Source organism: Argiope bruennichi, chromosome 5, assembly GCF_947563725.1.
Source record: "Argiope bruennichi chromosome 5, qqArgBrue1.1, whole genome shotgun sequence".
Taxonomy (NCBI): domain Eukaryota; kingdom Metazoa; phylum Arthropoda; class Arachnida; order Araneae; family Araneidae; genus Argiope; species Argiope bruennichi.
The window spans coordinates 30,388,893-30,415,244 of NC_079155.1; the positions used below are offsets into that span (position 1 = coordinate 30,388,893).

The 26,352-nt window shown below is 30.3% G+C and overlaps 1 protein-coding gene across 1 annotated transcript in view; it reads left to right on the forward strand.

Moving 5' to 3' along the window:
* LOC129969667 (potassium voltage-gated channel subfamily H member 1-like) overlaps positions 1–26,352 on the forward strand; it is a 431,779-nt gene that overhangs the window by 179,806 nt on the left and 225,621 nt on the right. Inside the window, exon 2 of the mRNA XM_056084324.1 lies at positions 23,762–23,911. Coding sequence (XP_055940299.1) covers positions 23,797–23,911 — 115 coding nt within the window. The 5' untranslated portion in view covers positions 23,762–23,796. The remainder of the gene's footprint in view (positions 1–23,761; positions 23,912–26,352) is intronic.

Here is a 26,352-nt window from a genome sequence, read left to right on the forward strand (position 1 = left end):
TTTATTTGGTTAAGAAACGACTGCTTTAAAGGAGATTCATAAATAGATTTCCCTCTTAGTGACTATTAAAATAGTCTAAAATCATTTAAAACCATGATATTCGAAGCTTTATAACTCATTTAGTTTTCGGTGCAAGGCAATATCAACTTTGTATTTTAAAAATGTTAAATATTAATGTTCTTTGCTATTGGTTTAACGATATTTAAAAAAGATTTTGTTAAATGTGTATAACAGAATTGTGTGACAGATACATAAAAATTTTTAGTACTAAATTTATTGTCCCAAACAACATAAAATCTAATTCTATGCATTTTGAAATTTTTTTTCTAATTGGTAATATAACCTAACTCTAATTAATTAGAAAAGAATGATTGGGTCACGGTCAGAATAAATGCGTGTGGATCCTAGTACAGCCCACTTCTTGGCGTCTTTTTGAATTCTCGCCAAACGAGTGGCGATGACGTCGCCAATGTGGCAATCTAGACGGATTTTTAAATTTATTTATTTTATATTATATTCATTTTATATTTATTTTTTTATTCTTATTTTTATTTATTTATTATTTTATTTTATTGATAAATAATCAACCTAGACGTGTTTTTTTATTTTATTTATTTATTTCATTTTTATTATATTCATTTTATTTTATTTTTATTATATTCATTTTATCTTATTTATTTTTTAAATTTATTCATTTATTTTGTTTTTATTTATTTATTATTTTATTTTATTATTATTTATTTACTATTTTATTTTATTATTATTTATTTACTATTTTATTTTATTATTATTTTTTATTATATTTATTATTATTTCTGGCCTTCGAGTATCGTTTTCTAATTGAAAAATAATAATAATAGCAAATATTCGATTAGTAGTCAACTTGGCGAGATTTCAAATAAGTCGCCAAGAGGTGGGCCCATCTAGGATTTTACCATAAATGCCATGTATAGTTAATAATCAAGTTAAATAAGTATGGCGTTATCACAGTGTGTTACTTACTATACTTCGTTACATGAAATGACTTAAAACTTAATTTTTATTTATTACTAGCCACATTTGGCGATCAATTGGTTCACCCCGGGATGAATGGCTGCTAAAAGTTTCAATTCAAAATTTTCAGTAACTTTATTTTAATGGCATGCTCAGTAAAATATTTTTAAGCAAATTTTGATTGGCATATATCACATACTGTACGAACACATCACAGTTTTTACATAAAAAAATATTAAACATGGAATTTTTTTTTAATCCTAAGTGTGTCAGGTGTATTTTATAAAAACAATAAGAAAAACGCATAAAAATATCAATAATAGTTCACACTAACTTTTCTACAACTCAAAAAGAATTTTCAAAGATATTACTTATTTGAATGACAAATTAGAGATTTTCTAAAATTTGTTAGGCTCTGGTAATTTGGTAAAAATGTCTCAGGATTAAAATCAGAGGTTCCAATGAAAAGCAGCTGTGTATATGGATGGTGTGAATTAAATTTGTTGCATATAAATGTTTTGACTTGTAGACTGACAAATCACACCACTTAAAAATTAATCTTCACTCAAATCTGTAAAATTTCAAAAGTCATGATACTGAAATTATTGTTTCCTTAATTTTGTTTCAAATTTATCTGGAAACTGAAAAATTTAAATGGTGGTTATTAATATGTTATTAAACAACAATGTTTAAAATTATTACTTTATTACTGTTATTGATACGTTTTTAATTTCATTTCGGATAAGGCTTACAATGTTCTTCTTCTACATGAACCAATTTAAAAACAAGACTTAATTAAAAGGAATTAAATAATATTTAATAGAAATTTAAAACCAAAACCAAATCTTAACAAAAAAATTATTCGTTATACTATTTTTTAAAAAACAAATTTATGAAATAAATGCTTCGTCAAATAAATTCATCAAACACATGCTTTTATAAGAAATTAGGTCTTGCAATTTCAATTTTTCCAAAATTTATTTCAGGCGTTAAATTTTATTTGAATACAACATCGATAAATTTATCTATCAAATTAACTTCAGAATACAACAACGTCGTAACGAACCAATCTGCATGGGATGTTTTAATCTTTTCTTTTTCTCCTCCCCCTTCTGATTAAGAACAATTGAGAAATTTGAATTTTTAAAAACGAACTCTTCCGAGATAAAAATCTCTCTCTTATTTTAAAGATAAAAGAATAGAATTATTCCTCCGATAACTTCCAGATTAAGCTAAGAAGATTAGAAAGCTTTGTAATTATTCAGTTTATTTTGTTTGCCGCTGACAGGCTCATGTATTAGTTTCTATTTAAAAGACAGAAAATTCCTTTTTTTTTTACTTTCAGAAAGCCGTTTTTAATAGGCATATTATGAAAATGGGGAAGAAAATATTGAAGCAATTTATAATATGGAACTCGAGATTTCCCAAAGAATTAACCAGACGATAAGCAACAAAGTAATGGCTTGCTTAAATTTTTTTTTTCTGGTATTGAAATAACTAATTGATAATCTTTGGCATTCTTTAAAATGAAGCAAAAAGGGTTCTATCTAAGCAAATGTTATTTTATTACTGCTTCGCAGACGATAGCTTTCTTAAAATAGATAGATAGCCTTGCAAAATTGCTTTGTTAAGGTAATTTTTAAAAATATTTTAAGAGATTCTGAATTAGTTCTCTGCAGAATAAGAAAATTTATATCTCTATAAATAATAAAGAATGTGTATCTTTATTATTTATAGAGTAAATCTGTATATGTACTTTGGTGCTCTATAGGTCATTCCGTTAGACTTAGAGCTGCCAAATTTAGCCCATAAATAATTGGAAAAATAAAGATGTGAAATTGCATGATTTTTCTTTAAGTTTTGAATCAAATCTTAATTAATTAAAATTAATAAAAAATTCTTTCGTTTCGAAAAAGTTTTCAGCATAATTTCCAAAAATATTACAGTATAAAAAATAAACTTCACAATTATTTAAAATTATTTTATTTCAAATGCTCTTATTTTAGTTGTCGTGCATTTTTCGTATATTTTTCAATAATTATTAAAATATTTTTAACCTTATTTTGCAACAATATATTTCACTTTTGTAAAGAAACTCAAACTGGTATAATTGTTGGAATTTTCCTGGATTATTTACAGATTGGTTTCCAGATTTCGCATTACATTTCTTGCTGCAGGACTGTGCCGTTATGGGTACTGTTTCGCAAGAAGCACTGAATGAATCCAATTATCATGAAAAATATACAATCATAGAAAAATACATATTAATTTTATTTGTTTAAATTAGGGGTTGTTCATCCAAAACAGATCAACATCGGACTGGAAAAAGGAAAAAGGATGAAAAAGTTTCAACTTTGATTTTTGAAATTTAAATAGAAGTCTATTAACCTACGAATAAAAATCTATACCGGCGTCCTGGCATAGGGTTAGAGCGTCTTCCCCGTGATCTGGGTTCGAGTCCATGTTTGGGCATGGTTGTTCTTCCGTTGTTCTATCTGTCAGATATGTGAACATGCCCTCTTGTAAAAAGGGGTTGTGCAAGTGATGCGTGAGTAGCAAAGTCGTACTCTTGGCCCTAGTTGGCGCTACTATAAAAACAAGAGACGCCCCCCCACCGGCTTAAAATCGCTGTCTTCGAACAGCGGACTTGTCTATGGCAAGTGCCATAAGAAACAACAATAACAGCAACAATAAAAATCTATTGCCTATTAACCTAACCTCTAGTAAAGCCTTGACGTACGAATTTACTAACTGCCAAATTAGATGACGCATCCTATTTGAGACATTTATTATTATTTTAATTCCTATAATAATATATGAGCATTTGAGATATTGCAGAGTTTTTAAATGATTTTATGCATTTTAAATTACTTAATACTTCCACTTAATTGCAGATTTAAAATTTAAAATTCAGTAATTCGATGTGCATCGTTGTATCCGAAAAGTTAAACTGAAAGGAAACATTTCAACAGAAAAGTTACGAGTATTAAAATGAATTTCGCGGTGAGCTAACGAATGTGAATATTTCTTAAAGAGGAAATGAAAAAAAAAATTTAAGCAAATTTGGAAAAATATTAAAAAATTTTTTTTAACAATTTGAGGGAAACATCTGTATTCTATTTAAGTATTTGTCATACATAGGAGAATATATGTTAAAAATTAAATTTAGTATCTCCATTACTTTCAGAAGAATGCAGTTTTTTCGAGAAAAACAGATTTGTTTAAAAGTACCTGTAAATGAATTTCGGTACTTGCATCGGTCTAACTTTGTGGACAAGAAAAAATTCTATATTAAAATTATGATTTTTGATGTTATCATCATGCTCAATTTTCAAAAAAAAAATGGTGAAAATTAAATTTAAAAAAAAATCAGTTTATGGAGTGTGTTTCTCGGAAACCTTAAAAAGTAGGATACAAAAATGAGTTTCAGGTTCAAATATTGAAACAAAATGTTAACTCAAATCTAATTTTAACTTCTTTCTGAAAATCAATCATTATAATATTCTCTGAAATTGTAGAGCAAAAATTTCAGAATAGAAATTTTTTTATTCGTTCGAATTTGGATAAACAAAAAAATATTTATAAAAAATTTTCGACGATTCTTTTTATATAAATTAGAATTTTTGGAAAAAATAATGCAGATATAATCCTCATATTTTTATTGTGCATTTTTTGAGTGGCATATTGAATTGAATTACAAAAATTTCATTCAAATTGGAAAAAAAAAAAAAAACGTAAAAAAAAATTTCTAAATTGTATTCTTTAAAAAAAATGTACTTCTGATCTATTTAGGCTATCTTAATGTTTCACGGCTCGTAAGGGGGATTTTTTGCGTATAATTCTTCCGATTAAAATTTTTTACTTAGATAGTTTTTATATAATTTTTCTTTTTTTAAAAAAAGAAGATTTTACAACTTTGTCACTCCCTGCTCCAAGTATCCAGTTTGACATTGAGGGTATAATGTAGAATGCATTTGAGGAATTAATGTAGAATGCATGTCTGTTTTGAATGGACAACTCAAAACTTGAAACAATAAAACTGCTATTTTATCCATAACAAAGTAAAATGTAACTAAACAGTGAGACCATTTTTGATGCGTGATTACGAGTCATTCAGTGAATAAGAGCTATGATCTTGTACTAAGTCGCAAGTTTCCTTTGAATATCGTTTGACTCGAGGCCTAATATCCTATTTCTTTAAATATAGTATTAATATTCACTTTATATACTGAACTGCATAATTAAGTAGTTGTTTATTTTTACGACCTTCAAGATAAATCGCTAAAAAATGCATTGTGGATTGGCGATAACCAACTCGGCGAAGGCGATCTTGGCGTAATCTGAAATTCATCTATGATTAATTATCTTGGAATTCTTGGCATAATCAGTTATTCGAAAAGAAATTAGTAAACCTATTTTCTTTGCGTTCTTTGCATCCTCAACATCTGAAATCGTCAAGTAAATCAGGAATTGCAACTATCTTAGCGAAATATTGCCATTCTATGTGTAATGAGCTTGACGATTTTGGTATAAGCTGAAAATTGCCAAGTAAACCCATTATCATAGTATTTTCAGCTTAATTTTACAGACATTTAATATCTATCTTCTAATATCTGTAATATTGCTAAGTTATAATCATTTGATTAAATAGGTATATTCAAAAATTTTAGGGTCAGTATAAATTTTTCCCTTATTATCGAAACTTTTGGGTTATTAGCGTTTAACTTCCCATTATTAGCAATTTTAGATTATATTCATTTATTTCCAAGTCAACACTTAACCTTTTTTCGACGAAAAAAATTAAATATTATATAAAAAAGCATCATATAAATATTAGTGAATACAGAAAGTAGTGACTCAGATAGTGAATGAGTACAAAAAGAAATGACTCAGATTCGAAAAACTTATCTTCTTTTTCAGTCATCTTAAAGCACTGTTTAAGAATCATTGTGAGGGTTCACTCTGAAGTTTTATTTAATAGGCATGTCTCTAGGAGACTCTTCAAATGCCCCACGAGAATTTACATTCTGATCACATTGAGAGGACAACCGCGGGACCTAAGGCATTCTGCATTATTGAATTTTCTAAAAACGAATCAAATAAGGCTGATCAACGTATATTCCATTTCGAATACAGATTTTGTCTAACGAAAAGAGAAAGAGTAACTTTTATTACTTTCTTCAGCTTGGTGATAAGAGGTGCCTTTGCGAAGAAGGATTTTCGGTACTGCAACAAAAATGCGCCAAGAAAAATTGTTGCCAATTTAATGATTTCAATCGTCATACTATATATATATATATATATATATACATGTACTTGAGTACATTTTAATAATTTGGCGAATAAAGACGAAATTTTTCATAAGGATTTTTGGTCGCCGTTAAAATGGAATTGTACCGGAATTTCCAAGTCGGTTGTAAATGTTTGACTGGAATATTTAACAGATTCGGTATGTGTTCATTAACGAACAAAATATAGTCAAAAAGATACAAATTCTTTAAATAGACATGTGGAAAGCATAGAAAACCAGCGAGAGTAATAACCTCAGCATTTTCTCGCATATTCGCCTAACATGGCACTGGAGTTGAATAGTTATGAAATATTAACTTTTGGTGTGAATTCAGCGTTTTTAGTGAATCTATCGTGTCATCCTTGGCGATTTATTCTCCATGCTTTTGGGCCGCGGTGGCCTGGTGGTAAGGTCTCGGCTTCAAAACCGGAGGTTTCAGGCCCCGATTCCACCGAAGAACCGTCATGTAAGCGTGTCTGGTGCACGTTAAACGTCCTGGCCAAATGTCTCCAACTGGTGTGGAGTAGTAGGGAGTGGAAGGGTGCCAACTCAGGTATCGTCCTCGTCATCTGACCGTGGTTCAAAATTACGAGGTCAGTCCCAAAATAGCCCTAGTATTGTTTTAAAACGGGAGGTTAATATAACTAAACTAAACTAAACTTCTCCATGCTTTAATAGTATCCAAAAACTGAACTTTTGATTAAGACACGTCTTTCGCAACCAATTGAAACAAAAATTTGACAGAAAGCTGCACTTGCAGTCGTACATTCCCAAACCAAATTTGATATATTTAAGTGCTTGCGTTTTTGAATTTTCGCGTTTACTTTTTTTTAAAGTACAGACCAACAGACAATTAATAATTAGTTATATCTGGCTCAAAAATGCACAGATGCCAACACTATAAATGTTAAACTGTGTACCAAATGTTATCTATCTAGCTCTCATCGTTTTGTAATTTTCGTGCTGACTTATATTGGAACAATCGGCAGACTGACTTTCTTTGACTGATTTTACTCAATATTTGACGGAAATCTGCAAATTTGGCAGGCCGTATACCAAATTTCATCTGTCTAGCTCAAAGCTTTTTTTTTAGTTATCCGGACCGGAGACAAACGGACCTTTTCAAAAAAGTGTTTTTCAAACTTATGGAGATCTAAAACACGGAGATTCGTCTAAATCTCGAGTTTGAATTTTTTGACGATTACTATACTTTCCCTATTTATGCATGCGAGAAAATAAAAGTTGGTGGAAGTATTCTTCCCGAAACTTTCTCGCAGATTATCTTATAAAGGTGTCAAAACTGCCGGGGTTCCGACATTAAATTGTAAGCCTTGCGCAGGGCCATAACACCACGATTGTTCAGATTAATTCCATAAATGAAATTAAGAGCTTCATAGGATAGAACAAAAAACACGGCATTTGCGTATTAATTGTATACCATTGACGAACAATAATTATATAGGATAGATCTTTGGCTTGAGTATAGAGATTTTACTGATTCTAGTATGCCATCTTTGGCGCCTTTTGGCGAGGAGAGTAATTAATTATAGTCATATGTTAATGAACAAATACGAGAATACTAAATATGAATTTTGTATATGTTAAAGCAAATATGACATAGAACTGTAATTGTAGTCACAGGTTAATTTACAAAATGTCATTTGCTATTTCGAGTTATTGAGTTTATATGCACGCGAAAGTACAGACAACCAGGCGGTCGACCCTTGTACAGATTTGGTTCGAAATTTGGAACATATCTAAATTTTAAATGCTAACTCTGTGTACCATTTTTCTCTATCTACCTCTTTAGGTTTTATAATTAGTTGTACACAGTTGTACTCAATTAGAAGGGTAGGCATTGGTCGGGATAGCCTGTTTGGTAGGGCGTTGGATTCACGACCCTGGGGTGGCGAGTTCGAAACCCGCCGATCGAAGATTCTCCGTGTGTGGTAGCTGGCGTACGTATAAATCACTGAATGGTCACAAAATCCTCCATGTCGAGAATAATACTACTGGGGAACAGGGGTGATCGTTCTCTGATTCAGGTCTAAATTACGATTCGTGGAAGAGTGAATGAAATGTATGAAAGAAGTCCACCCCGTAAAAAGGGTTGTGATGTGTGTGTAGTTAAGTCGTACACTTGGCCTTAGATGGCGCCACTGAAAAAACAAGAGACGCACCCTCGGCTTAAAATCCCTGACTTTTAAAGTCAGTGGGCATGTCTATGACAAGTGCCAGAAACAACAACAGCAGAAGGATAGGCAGTCTTTCTATATATGAATTTCATTCAAAGTTTGATAGAAATCTATAAATAAGTCCTATACCAAATTTCATTCATCTTTCTCAAGCCATTTTTGATTTATTCTGTTCACATATAGAAAGTGAAAAAAAAGCATAATCCCAATTTTTTTTTTTTTTTTTTTTTTTTTTTTTTGACTTGGCGAGGTCTGAAATGTGGAGATTCGTCAAAATATCAAGTTTGAAAATTTGAATATTTTGGAAGTTGCAATATTTTCCTTTTTTATACTTCATATACGAGATATTGAAAAACGCATTTCATGTCACACAAATTATTACAAGTGCAAAATCAATAAGATAAGATAAGGTGTGCCTCAAGGTGGAGTTTTTAGATATCCATTAGATCTCGTGGTGATATTGGGGAGTTTATGGTCTTTATTACTTTACATATTTGTCTCTGAAGAACTTGGTGGATTAAAATTGTAATTTTATTACATTTTCTTGCATAAAAGACACAAAATGCTGTATTCATCAAAAGAATTGAACTGGAGATTTTGACGAATCTTCGCGTTTCAGACTTCTTTGAATCCTAAAAACTCCTCATTGGACTAGCGTCTGTCTGTGACCACTAAATCTAAAGCTCTTTGAGCTAGACGAATGAAAATTGGTATGTGATTTTTTTTTTTTTACTTAAAATATGTAGATTTTTATCAAACACTGAAAGAAATTAATTTATAGGAATTAGTTTAATTACAGTGAATTGACAGCTACAAACTGTTTAGGGCTATATAAAATAAAATTGGAAATACAGTTTTAACATATAAAATGTTGATTCGTATCAGATATTGATTTCAATCCATTGATCAATATTTGATTAACTAGTTAATCATCTGTCGGTTTGTCTATTCGTAAACGCAATAACTCGAGATTCAACCCCGTGGGTAAACAAAACTTGATATGTAAATTTTTTAATTAAAATTTTAGCTCTGTCTCATATTTTAGTTTCAGTAGGTAGAAAAAAAGACCACCAAAATCCATGTTCTGTTTCCTTCTTCATAGTACGAAGCACAAACAGCTCATTTATGGGACTGCAAATAAAACTCTATGCAATTGTGTCGTTCCCATTTTTTGTGTGGGTTTAGTTTAGTTATATTAACATCCCGTTTTAAAGCAACACTAGGACTGAAGCAACACTAGGACAAGCTATTTTAGGACTGAAATCGTCATTTTGAACCTCAATCAGATGACGAGGACGACACCTAAGGTGGCCCCTTCACCACACCACACCTGCGGGAGCACGTTTGGCCTGGGTTTAACATGCACCAGACCCGCTTACACGACGGTTCTTCGGTAGAATCGGGTCTCGAACCTGAAACCCTCAGGTTCCGAAGCCGAGACCTTACCACCAGACCACCGCGACCGTATTTTTTTTTATATGGGAAGAAGAGGATAAACCCCATTATTATGGAGTATCGAAGAAAACTTCAGGGAGGCCATTCCCGCTGGTTTGGTTTTGGTAACATAGCTTTGCATAATTGGAGTATAAAATATAATTATTTTACAGATCAATCTCTAACAAATAGTTTTTAATTTAAAATTTATTTGTATCTAAATGACCGAAAGTTAATAAATTAAATACAAAAAATTATTGGTTCATCTTTTTCAACATGCGCGTAATGTTTTAAGCAACCTTACTTTAAAATCAATCAACAATAAAAATTAATTAATTTAGATGAACAAATTTTCAAGGAAGCGATGATTCATTTAGCTTTATTTTTACTAGGAATATACAGATGTAAGGACCTAAAGTTATTTGCGTTTCCTTATTATGCAGTTGCCTTTTTCGCGAAAATATGAAAACTATAGTATTTACCGGCAACTTTCGCTGGAAATATATATCGGGAAAACTGCAACTGTTTATCTAGTGACGGCAAACTTTTAAGATATTGTCAAACATTTGAGTTCGTTACTTTTACTGATACTTCCAGCTACCGTACCAACAGTTGAGACATAGTTTGAAAAACTCAAACATATTGGAAACTTTCTTGCGATCTCTCAGTTCCCAGGAGAGAGTCGACGATCGAAAAGAAAATGTTACAAACTTTCAATTGGATTTTTTTTTTCTTCTTTTTTTTATATTTTGGTATACTAAGAGAAAGTTCTGTAATCGTCCAAGAATTCGAAACTGAGATTATGGAGAATCTCCATGTATAGAACCCCCTTGAATTTAAAAACACACGTTTTTGAAGTTTGTCTGTCTGTCTACTCAGAAACATTTGAGTTAGATGGATGAATTTCGGTATCTAGTAATACTAAATTTGTAGATTTTTATAAAATTGTAAACGAATTTCATTCTCAGAAAGTCTGTCCGTCTTGCTGTCCGAATTCAAGTAAAAATGATAACCATAAAAAGTATCAAATTAGGTAGATAAGATTTGATATAGAGCATCAGCTTCTAAAGGGTAGAACTGTATCAGTAAATACGGTAAGAGGTCCATACTTTCGCATTATACAAGCCTCATAACTGAAAAATGTAATGACTTAGATAAATTAAATTAGGTATGGTTTGGTTTGGTTTGATAAATTAAAATTGACATTTCATTGTTATGATAAATTACAAGGAATTAATAAACTTCAAATAAATATAGGTTTAAATATTAATATTTTACTAAACTTATTAATCGAAAAATAACATAATCAGCCTTATCAATAAATAACATTTCAATGTATTAAAAGTTAATAATTAATGAAACTCTAATTCACTTAATAATGATTTTAATAATCCAATGTAAAAACTAAAACAATAAATTGTTTATAATTCATTGAATTAGAATTTCTTTTTTACAAATGTATTTCATTGGAAATGAAAATTAATAACATTTTAAATAGATCTGCCTACAATCTACCCAATGGTACAGCGACCTTCGGCAGTTGTCTAGTCTATCTTTGTTTAAATCCACTGATGATAAAGTGTCGACCACAGAATTCGGGAATCTTGAATTCGAAACGCAATTCAAGGATGAGATGTTAGCAGGAATTTATTATTTTTATTGAATCTATCTCGAGAATATGTATTTTAGACGTCTTTTCACCAGCCAATTGGCATAAAAATTTGAAAAGAAGTTACAGTTGTAATCACATTATCAGACACTGAATTTTATTAATTTAAGTTATTCCGTTTACATACCTGTGGAAGTACCGACCAACAGACGATCAACCATTCGACAAATATGGTTCAAAATTTGATATAAATCTATATTTTAAATGCTTAATTGGCGTAATAACTTATCTTTCCATCTCTTTGAGTTTTTTAGTTACCAAGTTCCCTTGTACTCGACAACCAGGTAAACTTTCACTGAATGAATTTAGCTAAAATTTGATAGAAATGTACAAATTTGATCATTAACTCATACATAATATTGCACCCATCTAGCTCAAAGCGTTTATGACTCACTGTGTTCAAAGACATGATACGAAAAATTGTGTTTTACAGAACTCAAGGAAATTTGAAACAGAGATCGAATTATTTTGACGAGTGAAATATTTCCTGTTGTTGTGTTGTGACTTATGACACTTTAGAAGCCCGCTGACAGTTATCTATCATCGATTTAAGCCGAGTGAGCGTCTCTTGTTTTTTCAGTAGCGCCAACTAGGGCCAAGAGTACGACTTAGCTACTTCATGCGTCACATTCGCTTGCACAATCTCTTTTAACATGGGGGGGGGGCACATTCACACACCTCACAGATAGAAAACAGAAGAAGATCAACCATGCAGGAACTGGAACACGAACCCGAGATGCCCCTATGCCAGGACGCCGGCGAAATACTTCCTTTATACTTCATATACGAAAAAGAAAAAATAAATATGACTTCACAAGGAATTTATATAAAAACAAATTCTAAACGGTTTCATGAAAAAAAGATGGTTAAAAAAATACCTAACTAAAATGATATTTTCGTCAAAAATCACATTCTTTAATTTTTAATCATCCATTTACCCAATAAACCTACTTCTGAGCATTAACTAAATTTCTTACATCCTGCCTTACTTCTGCAATCCAAACAGCAAATCATTTAAATATATCTTAATAATAAACACACTCTGTACTGTGCATTCTGTCTCACTAAATCTATTCGCATACGTTTTGATCTTCACACATGTAATCCCACAAAACCGCGACACAGCAGCTGAAGAAGGAGCAACAAACAAATAATAAAAAGGAACTGCAAGCGAATGGTCTGAAATCATTTGGAACCAGCTGCGCTAAGCTGGTAAAGCAGCTGCAAATCTGTGGCACTTACTTGCAGTGGTGAAAGCATATTGCTGTAGTTTGGGCGACTGTGGCGGGAATTCGTAATGACATCCCATTAGAGATAGCAAAGGACTGCCGCAGCTATGAGTCATTACGGACAAAGCGATTTATCTATGCTTCGTTGGCTTGAAGAACACCGAATCAAGGCTCCTGCATTCGCCTTATTTGCTCTTTATTATCGATTCTTTGATGCATATTTATTTATTTCTCCCTCTTTCTGTTAAAAATGAAGGATTCGATCCGAGTGAGTGGAATTTGAAATGTGTTTCTTGATTTATTAATTGGCAATTAATCGTCGTCTTATCGCTGAGATTGATGGTTATTCAAAATTCCAGTTAGTTTGTGAAATTTGGTTTTAAAATTTTTCTCAAAAAAATATTTTAATCTTCACATTTTCATACATATAACTCATACTATTTTAGAAGCTTTACAAAAATCTATGCATTTCCATTTCTGTCTATATATTTATACTTTCCATGATATCTCAGAAAAATGCAGAAGCGTCTGTAAATTGGCACTCTCTAAAATATTTCACCATGTCTTGATTCTAAAATTAAACCCTGAATATAAATACAATAAAATTTCAAAATTTTCATTTAAAGCATATCTTATACAGAAATGACGAAATGTAATATTCTGAAGCAACAATGAAAAAGATTTGAGTTTCACTTCAACAGTGAAATATATTGCTGTAAAATAAATTTAAAAGGCATTTTAAATTACTTAAAAAAGAATAAATACGCAGAAAAAAAGTTGGTATCTTTGAAAAGGTTATTTTTTTTAAATTTTTAAGATGATGCAAAATTATTTTAAAGTTTAATATTAAGGAAGCAATGATGAAAAATGCCAAACTTTCGCGCAATTTTTAAAATTCTAATTAAAAATCTCAAAAAAAATCGTTTTGATTTGCACATTCTTACCTTCCAAAATACATATATTTAGGGTTTGATAGCTGTTAATCAAACAATCTGGTCTCTAGAGAGCCGGCAAGCACCTACACATACACGTTCCTCTTTATTATTAGCAGAGATTTAATGGCAATAATTTATAGATTAAACTACTTTCAAGTATACGTTTATAAAATGTGAACATAGAAATAGCAAGTAGGTTGAGTTGCCTCCACTCAGGTGACGAAATTGAACTCTTGCAGGGAGATGTGAACAGTGGCCGATGATGGTCCAACCTGTCCTGCAATGGGAAATAGATTTAACGACTATCAAATAATTACACTTTACGAAAGGGAGTGATATCTAGGTGCATCGGGTTCCCTCCGTAGTTCTGTTTTAAAGGTCTTTGGGTCCTTCAATAATGATAGAGTTACTCAGTAAGCGATAGATGTGCGCTATGTTTAATAAAAAAGCTCGAACTATAAATTAAAACTTTATGAAATCGATTGGATTATTGTAAACCCACATCAGCGCATATTCCCAGAACGTGTTTTCGCACCTATTCCATGTCTTTATTGCTGCATTTAACTGTTTTGTTGGTGAAATTTCGACCATACTTTATAGAACGCTAGTCGCATGACCAAATTGAATTTGAAACCAGAGGAAATCAAAAAACTGCAAAAGCAATTGACAGTGATTAGCAGATATAGAAAAAGGAAGTGGAAAATTGATTAATATGGAAATAACATTGCAGTACTGACGAATGAAGAATCAGATTATTTTGTAACATCAGCCGGTAAAAAAAAAACATTGCTAGTGATAGGAAAACGTTTTTTAACTTAAAAGAGCAATGAATGGTTAATAAAAGACACTGGTGCTGTCTTTGATTTTGAGATGGATCTTCATGAGAAATATTAAAAAAACACTAATTATCCCAGGCAAAAATCATCAATTAAAAATGTATTACGTACCTATTTATTAGCATATATTCAAATTCTTTCAATCATTTTTGTTTTATTTTTCACTTTTAGTTAGAATAATATTTAAGTTTATTTAAAAAATACATACTTTTTTAATTTGAACTATAGTATATCTTACATATTGATTCTGTAACGTTATTTTGTATTTTCAATACGTTATCATTAGCATAGTTCCAACGATCGGCAAGGATTTATATTACTTATTGCAGTAATTGTTATTACTTATTGCAGAAATCTGAAAATCTGTTAATTACTTATTGCAGAAATATGACACACCTGGATAATGGAAAATAACGCTTTATTCTCCAGGAAAATATTGAAATTCTAGAAAATACTGAATACAGGTAACAAAAGATAGCGCAGAAATGCACACGAAGAATAGAATTTATGTTCATTCCCAACGCAAGCATATTGCAAATCATAAAATTGAAAATAATTATAATATTCAACTTTTAACAATTAGAGAAGCTCTGCTTTCAACACTACAAAGAAAGAATTGATTCTTATAAAAATGCTTCTCCAGAAAAAAAAAATCATTAATTTTTCGCCTCTAATAGAGATAAGGCCATAATTCTTGAATTTTTCAAAACTTTGCATTTTTGGCATCAAAATCGTTACTAAAATACCAAATAGTCTCCAAATTTGATACCAAGGTTAGGGTCGTTAACCTGGCTTCCATTCACTTTTCGTTAAGAATCCATGTAGATCCCATGTTCTTTCTATAAAACTGATTTGGAAAAAAAAAGTTATATTGCAAATTCATAAAACAGTTTATAAAAATAGCATTATCAGAATTCATCAGAATGACTGAAAATGATTCCCCATTAAATCCTCGAAGAAAGACATGGTAACTAACTGCTTTCATTCAAAATATAAATAGAAAATGCATTCATTAGTTCGTTTCTCTCAAAAAATAAACTCAAATCATCTTCTTTAAATGTCTTTTTATTTTGAGTCGTATTTCAGATCATTAAGGCTATTTCATCGAGTTCTTAGAAAAACACAGAAATCTATTCCTCAAAATATAAATGACTACGAAACAGATTTCCGGAAAGTTAATACAAAATATTTCAACGCAATTACCTCGCTTTTTGGTCTCCAAAAAAGTTGGAAACGGTTTATTGCTTTCGGTAATGTACTGAAATATTCCTTTCATATTATAGTTAGTATTATTCCTTTTTTTCATAAGCTCAAGATTAGCATGGAAAATCATTTTCCTGTGATCATTGCGGTATGGAAACTTTGCATAACCCTAATAATCCTACAAGTTGTTTTTTTTTTCGTAAAATTAATGAATTGATGCTAAGGAATATGATTATTCTTTGATTTAAATTTTCTAAGATTTGTTTCTAATTTCCAATTTTTTTTTCTATTTTTGGGCACGGATCTTCTTATTTTCTTTGCCTTCCTTTGATATTTGGATATAATTAAGAGGAAAAAATCAGAAATATTTATGAAAAAAATTGTTACATAGCGAAACTTTACAATCCCAATTCCAATAATAAGATTCTCTTTCTAAAAATTTATAAACAAAATCTTTTCATGCATCATAAACTCAGACAATTAAACAACGGACTTTCTTTTAATATGTTAAGAAGAAATATCTTAATATAGAATGTAAAAGTATAAAATATTAACTACATTAATTTGCAATCCTTAAATGAAGAAATTGTCAGCAAATTTTGTTTTTAATTTCTGGTATATGTAGTATAGAAATAGAATTGCAATCATAAAAAAATTCATATTCGAAATTTTGACAAATTTCCACGTTTTAGACCTCCGTTAATTCGAAAAACATATTTATGAATGTATGTATGTGACAAAGAAAACTCAAAACCGCTTTGAGCTAGACAGTCGAAATTTGGTATACGTTCTTTAAACCAAATTTGCGTATTTCTGTCGAATTTTGAATAAAATCTATTCAGAAATAGCCCATCTGTCCGGCTATTTGGATAAAATTCAACATGACAATTATAAAACGAAGAGAGCTAGATAGATAAGATTTGGTACACAGATTTATCATCAATAGTGTATACACCTGTGAAATTTTGAGCCGAATCCCACAAAGGGTTGATTGTCTGTCAGTCTGTACTTTTAGACACATGTAAACGTGATAATTCAAAAACACAAGCACTTAAATATATCAAATTTGGTACGGGATTTTTACAACAACAAATGCAGTTTATTTTTTGTTGTAATTTTTTTTTTTCATCACTTCAGAAAAATTTGTCTAAAATACAGATCCCATTTTTCATCATTATTAAGGCATACAAAGTATAAATCGTCAAATAATTCGTCAAGGATGACAGGATAGATTCAGTAAAAAATTCTAAATTCAGGTCAAAAATTAATATTTCGTAATTAATGCCATGTGAGTCGTTCTCTGAGGGCCGCGGTGGCCTGGTGGTAAGGTCTCGGATTCGGAACCGAAGGGTTTCAGGTTCCAGACCCGATTCCACCGAAGAACCGTCGTGTAAGGGGGTCTGTTGCACGTTAAATCCGTCCTGGCCAAACGTCCTCCCGCTGTTGTGGTGTGATGTGGAGAGGGGGGTGCCAGCTCAGGTGTCGTCCTCGTCAACTGACCGAGGTTCAAAATGACGAGGTCCGTCCCAAAATAGCCGTAGTGTTGCCTCGAACGGGACGTAATATAACTAAACTAAAGTGAGCCGTTCTGTGTACGCAAGAAAGTTTATTAAAGAGTAAACGAGAAAGTTTTGGGAAGACTGCTTTCGCTGTTTTTTTTTTCCTTCTAAAACTAAGCATTTTTTGGTCAAATATCGGATTATTCAAATGTTATCTGCTTTTAATTAATCTGGATGCTTTTAGTCCAACTGAAGTAAATATTTTTATTATGTTTTTCTTATAGTTGTATATTTAACTGTAGAAAATACCAAACAATTAATTCATGGATAGATTAAAAAACCAATGGGTAATATATCCTTTGCGATATGGCCAGATGTAGCATTACGATCACTTAAATACTAATTTCAATGAAGCTATTAAAACTTACATTTTATATATCATAATGTTCTTGTATGCCTACTTGACATGCTGGCTTTTATGTTTAACTTCGTGGTATAATGAAATGAACTGCATCCTTAATTCCTATCGTTTAATTCGTAAGAGTCCGAACTGTAAGAGATAAAATTATGTCAATTTTAATTTTTCTTGTTTGATGCGTGTCATGTTTATATATAAAGAAATATCATTTTAATTCCGATGTAATATTTAATCTCTTACAGATAGACATATACTTCTAACAGATAGACAGATATTAATAGACAGATAGACACTTACTTCCAATATGAAAAATGCTCTAAATCATTTAAACCACTATTTCAATCAAACACTGCTTACAGAAAGAGCTACGAATTCTAAATCTTTATACATTCCCTCGTTTCTACTACATATATGCTGTAGAATATTCTTTACGCAATAACAATGGTTGTGGGGAGGGGCGTGCCAGCTCAGGTGTCGTCCTCGTCATCTGACCGAGGTTCAAAATTACTAGGTCCGTCCCAAAATAACCCTAGTGTTGCTTCAAACGGGACGTTAATATAATTAACTAACTTACGCAATAACAATTTAAACGAAAAAAGAGATCCACTCTTTCTCCACTAAAGCTGACCAAGTTATGAAGATCTGCCAAATAGCGAGCACTCATTTATTTGCTTAAAATAATGATATTGGAAGCATTATAACTCAGTTAGTTTTTAACACAGAAATTGTTATTTTATCAATAATTTTTCATTCAACATGACTAATAAAATCAGAAAAATTTTAAGAATTTAAAATTTGTTGTTGTTTCATTTTTTTTTTCATAAATGCATTCATTGTCCCAAATAATCTAAATAATAGAAATGACCCTTTAAATAAAATAATGAAGTAAAAATAAGTCTTATATCATTAAGATTATCTTGACGATAGGAAGTACTTACTTCTCTCTGACTGTTTAGAAATTATCGAACGAACTACGATTATAATGGATACCTATTCTAATAAATTTTTAGATTTAATTTCCGTTGTAGTTATGTAAAAAAAAAAAAAAAAAACCATCAAATTCTTATGCCTTCCAAAGAACTGTTAAAGCATCTATCAGACTAGATTCTATAATACTGCCATGATTTTTGAAAAAAAATTTTTAGGAAGGTCCATTGATCTTCCAATTCCTACTTATTCGTTTGGAAATGACGGAACTGCAGCAGGAAAAGTTTTTCTCAACTCAGCTTGAATATCGCTGTCAGTGATTCTCAGTCTTCGCTGTTCTGGTAGAAAAGTCCGGATAAACTTTTAGCAATTCAATCCTAACTTTTGAAGAATTCCTTCACTTAAAATTTAAAATTCTTTGCAGGGATCCATGATAAGGTAGAATGAAAATTTGAGATCAAAAGTTAATCTTGGAGTATTTTAAAAATGAAAGTTTTATCTCCTATTTTTTCTACAATTAAATAAGAAAAATAATTTTCTTTCGATAATTGTAGCAAAAAACAAAAAAAAAACGAATTATATTTTGGAATTCTTTTTTGACAAATATGGAAATGGTGCAAATATATTCAAATTTTTCTTGATTTCGAAAAGTATTTATTTCAAATAATTACAGTAACTGTCAGAAAACTTGCATTGGAAAAATGAATTTTTTAATAAAGAATTTATTTTGTTAAGTTTATAGTTTTATAATTTTATTACTTTTAAAATTCATTTGAAACTGAATTATATGCCCAACAACTTCTCGGGAGGAATATTTTTCAATTCCTACTATTAGTTCACACTCTCCCTATATATATTTATATATCTTGTTCAAATTTTCAATCGTTAATAAAATACTTTTTATTCATCCACTCAAGTTCAAATATATTTTTTTTAAACTTGTAGTGGATGACACTTGATGTTAATACAGTTTTTTTCAAATATTAATTCATTAATTATTAAATTTAATTAATTTTTAATACTTTAAATAGAGTTTTAGCCATTTGTAATGAAGATTGAAATCAACAGGCAGTAGCTCAATCGATAAAATGTAAAGATTTCAGTATTTTTCAAGTGAAGGTGAAGAAGACGAGTTCAATTCTTGCGAAAGTAGGAATTGACTTTAAATTCTTTTATATTACTTGTTTATATTTTAAACTTATGAAAGTTGAACTATTTAATTCATTTCCCCAAGATCTTCAATAAAGTGCATTTATTCTTCAATATTTGGGATTAAATGTTATAATATAAGGGGAATAATATATATTTTATAATAAAACCAGAGGGAATGATCTCTCCAAAGCTTTCTCTCATACTTTATAATAAAGGAGTTATCCCAGAAAAGACCTTTCTATGGCACTGGCATACAATACTTACGAAATATTAACCTTTGGCGTGAATTTAGTATTTTTAATGAATCTATCGTATCATCCTTGGCGAGTTATTTCGCGATTAATCCTGGCATGCTTTTAATAGTGTCCAAAAATCGAATTTGGGTTTTTAATCATGCTTTTATATACCGTTTGAAATAAAAATTTCACACAAAACTACACTATTAGTCACAAAATCTCATGCCAAATTTGATATATTTAAATAATCCAGTTTTTGAGTGATAGAACTTACATATTTTTTGAAGATAGAATGAAATTATCTTACTCTTCTTGGATTGACAGTTTCTTCTTCTCGGCCGCTCCTAGACATATAGACTTTCAACCCCTTCTTGTATTTTTGGACCCCTTCTTCAAAGTTTGATTAGTGTCTATTCTATAGATGTTAAATTTGTATACCGAAATTAATCTATCTAACTCTCTTGGTTTTGTAGTTTGTAGTGTATCGTGTTAACATACATTCGAACAGCCGGACAGATAAATTTTATATGAATGGATTTTGCTCAAAATTTGATAGAAATCTATAACTTTTGTGTAAAGACAATATACCAAATTGCCTGGCTCTAGATCTAAGCCTTTTCGGGTTATCTTTGTAACAGGCAGGCAGACGGACGGACATTTTCCAAAAATGTGTTTTTGATACTCAGGGAGATCTAAAATGTGGAGATTCGTCAAAATCTCGAGTTCGAATTCTTTGACAAATTACTATACTTTTTCTATACTACGTACATAAGGAAGTAATTAATCACCGATTATTAACTTTTTAGGATGTAAAACTATCGATATGGAAAGCATTTTTTTTTAAATGTCTGTTTGTCATTTGTTAATATTTAAAAACATAAATTTAATTGATGTCAGTCTACTACAAATTACTTCCCATACAAATTAAAAGTGTAAAACAAATTATGAAATGAAAACAGAAGTTAAAATTTTACTTCCGAGTTAATATCCAAAGAAAGCAAATTCTTTTAATCTAAATTTTAAGATTGGCAAAAATATAGAATCGAATGTTTTGAATGATGACTTTAAATTTCAATCATAACATTAAAAACATTATCACAGTTGTGTATTGAATTAAAAATTAAAAAATTATTAAAAATTTTAAAAATAATTGAACAGAGATGAAATTTTTATCATTAAAATTGTATTTTTTTACATTTAAAATATTTCAAAATTCGTCTTTTTGAGATAATAATTTTGGAAGATACGAACACCAATTTCCATAGGCAAGTCATAGCAATTCCTATCAGATGACGGTTAAACCTATTTCCAGGCTAGATTAAACTTTCTATTTTATACCTATTTTAATCATCTTGATTTCTTTTACATTTTTTTTTCTTCCATTGAATGGATGTTTCGTTGACACGGAGAATCCTTTTCGGAGCATTTCTAATAATATTTCACAATTGCATTAATGAACTAAGCGAAGCATTGAATTAAGTGCATCTGTAAAGACTCTCAATGAAGCAATCGAAATATTCGTATAGAGTCAACATGAACATTGGTGTGTAATTTTTCTACCCAAATTGTAGATCAGTGTCGAATTTTGAATCAAATTGACCAATGGGAAGATTACTGTTTCAAAGTGCTTACTTGTTTTTCTTAACTATATTAATGAATAGCCCCCTTTGGCGAATGGATGGTTTGCCAATAATATTACTTCCCTTTGCTTTCAATTGTATCTCTTATGAATAATTTGGCAGCGGTGGCCTGGTGGTAAGGTCTCGGCTCCACCGAGGAACCATCGCGTAAGCAGGTCTGGTGCACGTTAAACCGTCGGAATCACACGCCCTCCCACTGATGTGGTGAGGAGAGGGGGGTGCTAGCTCAGGTATCGTCCTCGTCATCTGACCGAGGTTCAGAATTACAAGGTCCGTCCCAAAATAGCCTTAGTATTGCCTTAAAATGAGGCGTTAATATAACTAAACTAAACTATTCTTAATTTGTTGATTATGATTTCACCAAGTATTTTTTAAGCATCAAATTGGGATAAGAATCAAAGCCATGTGATTTTTATAAATTTTAAATCTGTTGTTTTGTTTATCGTGTATATGAGCCATTCTAACTGAGTAAAATACCATGATACCATTATTCTAATGAAAAATATAAGTATTAAACGTAAAATGTCTATCATACAAGATATTATAATTTCAGTTTCGCGTTCTTCATATACATAAATCATACAATAATAAGCAGAATCTTTCTTGCTTAGCTTTCAATAACGGATGGTATTCAATAAAATTAAATATTTGACAAAACAATGAAAACGGTTTGAATTTTAGTCCAAGAAAGAAAATTATAACTCAAAATTATGGAAAAAATATTTTTTTTAAAAAAAATGCCGAAATTCAATAAAAAGTTAGTACATCTAAATAGGTGTCATTAAATAAAATCTTTTTCAGTTTTAAAACAATATGAAATGATTATTTGTTGCAATATTTTCGAAAATTATGATGAAGAAAACTTCGTTTCGAACAAAATTTTTTTTAATTTTCAATTAATTAAAACTCTAATTGAAAGTTGAAAGAAATTCTTCCAAGGTGCACTTTTCAAATTCCCAAATATATATATATATATATATATATTTGGGAATTGTCAGGTCAGTTTATGAATCAGAGCCTTTACTCATACTTTTATGAATCATGCTTTGAATCATAAAATCATTTCGGGCAAATGAACAAATAAATGCCATAATCCTTTTCATCACCTTATTATGATTTGATCATAAAATTATTCCCTGAATTTGTTTGTTAGATAGATAAGTTGAGAAATGCAGAGCTGCAACGGTCGTTATCTCAAGTTTAGAGAACAGATCACATTCGGTTATGACATGCCGAAGTATTTTAGGCTTTGGTTGAAGATCTGAAAATGAAATTTATTGCAAATAAAAACTATTTCTTTGAAAGAGATACTAGAAATGTCGTTTTACTTTAATTTGTTTCAAAATATAATTCAATGCGAAGAGTAATTTAACCCTTTCTAAGGTCGTGGGAAGTATGCTTCCCACCAAATTTATCAATCTTTGTATGAATTTATGTAGGTTGGCATCAGTTCTGACAAATTTTTTTAGAAAGACAGAAACTTAGATGCTTCAGTTCTTTATCTTACACAAAATGATGTGTCTTGATTTGTTACATAATTATTAATTAACCAAATTAATTAATGAATCAAATTAAATTTATCTAATAAGCTAAACGAATCCCTTTTCTTATTCTACAATAATTTCAAGCCTAAAAATATTTTAACATAATATTACTGGAAAAAAATGGCCCTTTAAGAAAAATCTTAACCCTGAATAATCCAGATCATTCTGAACCTTGCATCTATTACTGTTTAGATTAGTTTCTTGATTATATTTGTGCAATATTCCCTATGTAATGATCATTTTGCATAGGATCCGAGTGATGAGATTATTTTCCTTATTACTCTGAGATCATTTTGAAATTTCAATATATGGAAAGTTACCAAATGAGGTGTAGTATTTTCTGTTAGAAGAATTGTTTTTTTTTTTTTTTTCGAAATGCTTTTCCTTTAAGAATTTTATATAATATCTTTTGGTACAATCCATTTAATTTGTTCTGAAGATTCCAAGACACTTTTTGAGATTTCATTACGTATAATGTTAGAGTGTCCTGGAAGCCAAAGACGGACTATGTATTGGTTCATTGTTTTTACTTCCTATAACTTGAATATTTTCTCTTTACAGTTTGGAGTCGGAAATGTGTGGGTTGCTGAGTGACAATGGTAGAGGGTAGTCCCAGGAGAGTAGCAGTTTCTTCACACGACGCCAATATCAAAATTCCACTCGAACTGGCAGAGGAGGAGGAGAAAAACAACCTCAGATATCGACAGCATGGTCTGTTCCTATTTTTCACTATCTTCATATATTGGTTGTTGTTTTCTTTCATTAGATTGCTCTAGAACAATATTGTGAGAACGACAGAAAATATTTTAATAGAAATTTAATTTTTCAAACTTTTTTTCTTTCTATCTGATAAATTATGAAAAAAATGCTGCTGGCTAACGCTATCATACCAAAGGCAATGGATTCCTGATTTCAAATAATTTTATTTACTGAAAACTCCTCGAAGTACATCAGCCATTATGCCTGAAAGGCGTTCTCAATAAGCGCAGACGATATAAAAAAGCTGGCTTCAAAAGCAATGAAAATAATTTGATTAAGTTAGATAATAATTAGTTTTTATAAGAATTTCTAAGTTATTCATTGTTTGTATTTCGATTTTGTATAGATTTTCTGTATATAATTTTATGAATAATTATTGCTTATTTATTTCTGCGATTGGCAACATTGTATGTTTTTTTAATCTCGAATTATTTTTAGAATAAAATCAGTAAACCGTTCTTATATGTAACTGTTTGTTAATATATCTTAAATAGAATAATTAATATAATATCAATATAATGGAAAATGACTACGATAATTTATTAAAACAAATTCAACCCAAAATGAAGTTACTTAGTGGCGTGAATAATAATGAAATTAACAATACTGAATTACCGAACATGATAGTTCTAAAGGTAAGTGTTCCCTATTGTTTTGTAAATGGTGCATTACCCGGCTATTTCTCACGAAATACCAGTTGATCTAAATTCTATAACAATTAGAATTTAGTTTAGTTATATTTACAGTGAATGCCTATTCCGATCGCATATTAGAATAAGTAAAACTTAATGAAGAATAATGAATAATTAGCATATTCAGAATGCCTTTCTTTATTTCATACGCATTTCTTTTGATTTTAGTTGTGTACCAATGACTAAAGTGGGATTTTGGTACAATAAATGAAATTCATATATTTTCTTCATTTTGATTCAATTACTGAGGTTCTAAATAATTAGTAGTTAGAATTGATTAGCAATAATAATTAGAATTGGTGTAATTCTTTAAAATAAAAGTAAAAGATTAAAGTTTACTTCGATTATGTGAAATTGAAATAAAATATAATTTGTATTTCAAGATTAAATTCTGTGATCGTCATAAAATGAGAAATGCATATAGATAATTGATATTTTATAGTATATTGATTTCATTATAAGATATTTTGATATATTTTCTTTCTGAATGTCATGCGACGCTTTGTTTCATTGCAAATTTTATTCTACTTAATGTCTACTAACTATCCTGTGAATTTGCTGCTCCATTAACAAAACTTCCTGTATATGCTGAAGAAATGCGAATCAAGTACTATTATCAAACTTCAAGGGCGACAAAGTTTTAAGTCGCCCATGAAATTCCTTTGAATTTTCATTCTTTATTACTTTCTCTTAAACGATACTTGAAGAGATTTTGCGAGTGTTTCAGTAAATGTCAATTGATCCATTACATCCTGAGACCGAATACTTAATTGACTCGTAGCAAGACTAGAAAGTCCTTTGCCGCTTAAACTGCATAATACCATTAGAACCAACCAATCGGCGAGGCATAAATTCGTCATCTGTACTGTAGTTTTGTGTATCCTTTGGTTATCCTAACGCATCGATATTAACACCTCTGAAACTACAACTTCTAATATTCTTATAAATATTTTACTCGAAAGCAATAATAAACTTTCGAGAAAGTGCATGCACTTCTAGAGTATCTGGAATATTCAAAAACATCTCAAGAATTTCCAACAAGTTTTTCACCTAGTCACCCGAGGACCAATCTAATAGAGTCTTGATGTCATACATTTGTGTCACCATGAACTGACATTGAACTTCTCGTACGGTCCACGTCAGTTCTCAGTAACTGGCTCTAATCTTATCATCCAAACAGTTACAGTTGCCAGTGAGTGACAGCATAAAATACAATATGGAACTAGGAAAACATTCTCTTAAAAAATTAAATTTATAAACGCACTTAAATATATCTTGTCAAACAATTTGAGAACAGAAGGAATCTTAACATAGTGAATATTAGAGACTGGGAGCCAAACAGAAAAGAAGCAATATCGGCATAGCGCTTCAACGATTACTTATTACTGTGGCCAGTAATAAGTATTTGTTAACTAGTTAACTATTTCAACCTCTTCAGAAAATTCGTATCTAAATTGTGTCGCAAAAATTTAACGGTGACGTGTATACTCGTGAAACACAGAGTATGTGTAATATGAAATTGTGTTGTAATGAAATGACTTTTACTTTTTATTTCGGTAATCACATTTATTTTCTTAAACTAACATACATGCTTTGCATATGAATGAAAAGAAACATATAATTCTTTAACAACAATTTAAGATGACAAATTAATTTTTTAAGTAAAGCATGGTACAGAGCATAATCTTTCATTTGTTCCTT